This window comes from Diaphorina citri, unplaced genomic scaffold, assembly GCF_000475195.1.
Source record: "Diaphorina citri unplaced genomic scaffold, Diaci psyllid genome assembly version 1.1 scaffold4451, whole genome shotgun sequence".
NCBI lineage: Eukaryota > Metazoa > Arthropoda > Insecta > Hemiptera > Psyllidae > Diaphorina > Diaphorina citri.
In genome coordinates this window covers 8,998-10,692 of record NW_007381850.1, presented here as the reverse complement: position 1 = coordinate 10,692, position 1,695 = coordinate 8,998, and the positions used below count along the sequence as shown (strand labels likewise).

General features: G+C 41.1%; 1 protein-coding gene across 1 annotated transcript in view; it reads left to right on the top strand.

Annotated features, from left to right (window-relative positions):
- Positions 1–1,545: 1,545 nt before the first annotated feature.
- LOC103521055 (potassium voltage-gated channel protein Shaker-like) overlaps positions 1,546–1,695 on the top strand; it is a 7,689-nt gene continuing 7,539 nt past the window's right edge. The window contains exon 1 of the mRNA XM_026831909.1: positions 1,546–1,645. Coding sequence (XP_026687710.1) covers positions 1,626–1,645 — 20 coding nt within the window. The 5' untranslated portion in view covers positions 1,546–1,625. The remainder of the gene's footprint in view (positions 1,646–1,695) is intronic.

The window sequence follows — 1,695 nt, the reverse complement described above, 5'->3', positions numbered from 1 at the left end:
TATGAGAAGAAGAAATAAATAAATATATAGAAAAAATATTATGCATATTTAGATTGTCTTATAGTGGACGGCTCAAGAAAAAAGTAAGATCGAGGCACTAGTAAGAGATGGGAAGGATAAGATTGAAGAATTTTACAAAAAGGCTAAAAACAACGGAGATGAAGTGTGGAGAAGGATAACCTGGTTGATATGCATAGATAATTATGTAGATACAAATGTAGGAAAATAATATAAAACTACCCGGCCAGATACATCAGAAGAGTAGTGAAATATGTGGAGGCAAATAAGCAATAGTTTCCAAAATATACTTGGCCATGCCTCGGGATGAACTAGCGGGATTCCGGAGCGAAGCGACGGAATTCAGCTAGTATACTCATACATAAGATTACTCAGAGAAGGCATCTATCTGCTGAGGCAAATAATTTCCTTCGTCTCTTTTCAGTTTTTAATTCGCTGAGCTTTTCGTGTGTGAATGAAAATCAACCAATAGAAACCCGTGCTCAATCAGAGGATGAGTGCCTCGAAAACGACTCAGGAATTAACATATTGATGAATGACGAAATGGCAACAATACCACCTGAACTAACTACTTTTCACACAATTGGCAATAGCGTTACCGTCAAGGTTATTGGTCTTTAAAGTTTTTCTCTAGTGGATTGTAAATATTGTAACCACATACGGAAACGTAATAGGTATATTAAAAATATATTCCATCATACCTGACATTTTTGATTCTGTTGTTAATAAAGAGTTTAGCTCTTTATGCTTCAGTTGAATTTCAAACCCGCGTCGTGCCAGCCTAGTTAGCTTGGTTGGTAGCGCGTCTGCTTTGTAAGTGCTAGGCGACGTGTTCGATTCCTGTCCCGGGCGGATTCTATCCTGAATGGAAAAGGTTCGTTCTCGGAACTTTTGGCTTTCTCCTATCCTGTCTTCCTTCACTCTTCGATTTCGGAACGATAAAACCTTGGCACTTGGCAGTTCCCTCCATCAAACCTCTTGGTGAAAAAATGGCTAGAGCCACCACTGCACTAGGTTAAACATTATACTATACGAGTATCTCCCACAACTTCATCTTCATATCTCATCTCGACGCTTCCACTGCTGCGTTTTTCTTTGTTGAGTTATGTGCTCGGGTATTGGAATGATGATAGGAAGTATACTTTACGCACTGACAGTGCACCACTTGAGTCAAGTTTCATGAGGGAGTGAACAAATCCTTAGCTTCCAGCCAAACCTTTGGACAGACCCAGCTCTGTCAGACGGAATGACAGACCCAGGTCTGTGAGACGGAATGACAGACCCAGGTCTGTGAGACGGAATGACAGACTCAGCTCTCTCAGACGGAATGACAGACCCAGGTCTGTGAGACGGAATGACAGACCCAGGTCTGTGAGACGGAATGACAGACCCAGGTCTGTGAGAGCGCAGTCTGTCAAATGGTCTGAGCGTCAGTGGCTGATGGTCTAATACTACTCGCTCTGAAAAGGATGATTTTGAATCTTCTATTGAAAACTCGGTAACTTCGTGAAGCTAATAAATGACACGTTAAATTATTAGAGGATGATTTTGAACAGTTCGGAACACTCGATTACAATACACTGACAGAATGGTTTTAATTCGGTTGAATGGGATCTCTGAATACCAGGTAAGTCCAAAAGTTCAAATTCCGAGACTAAAACTAGTTGGTAGGATCCG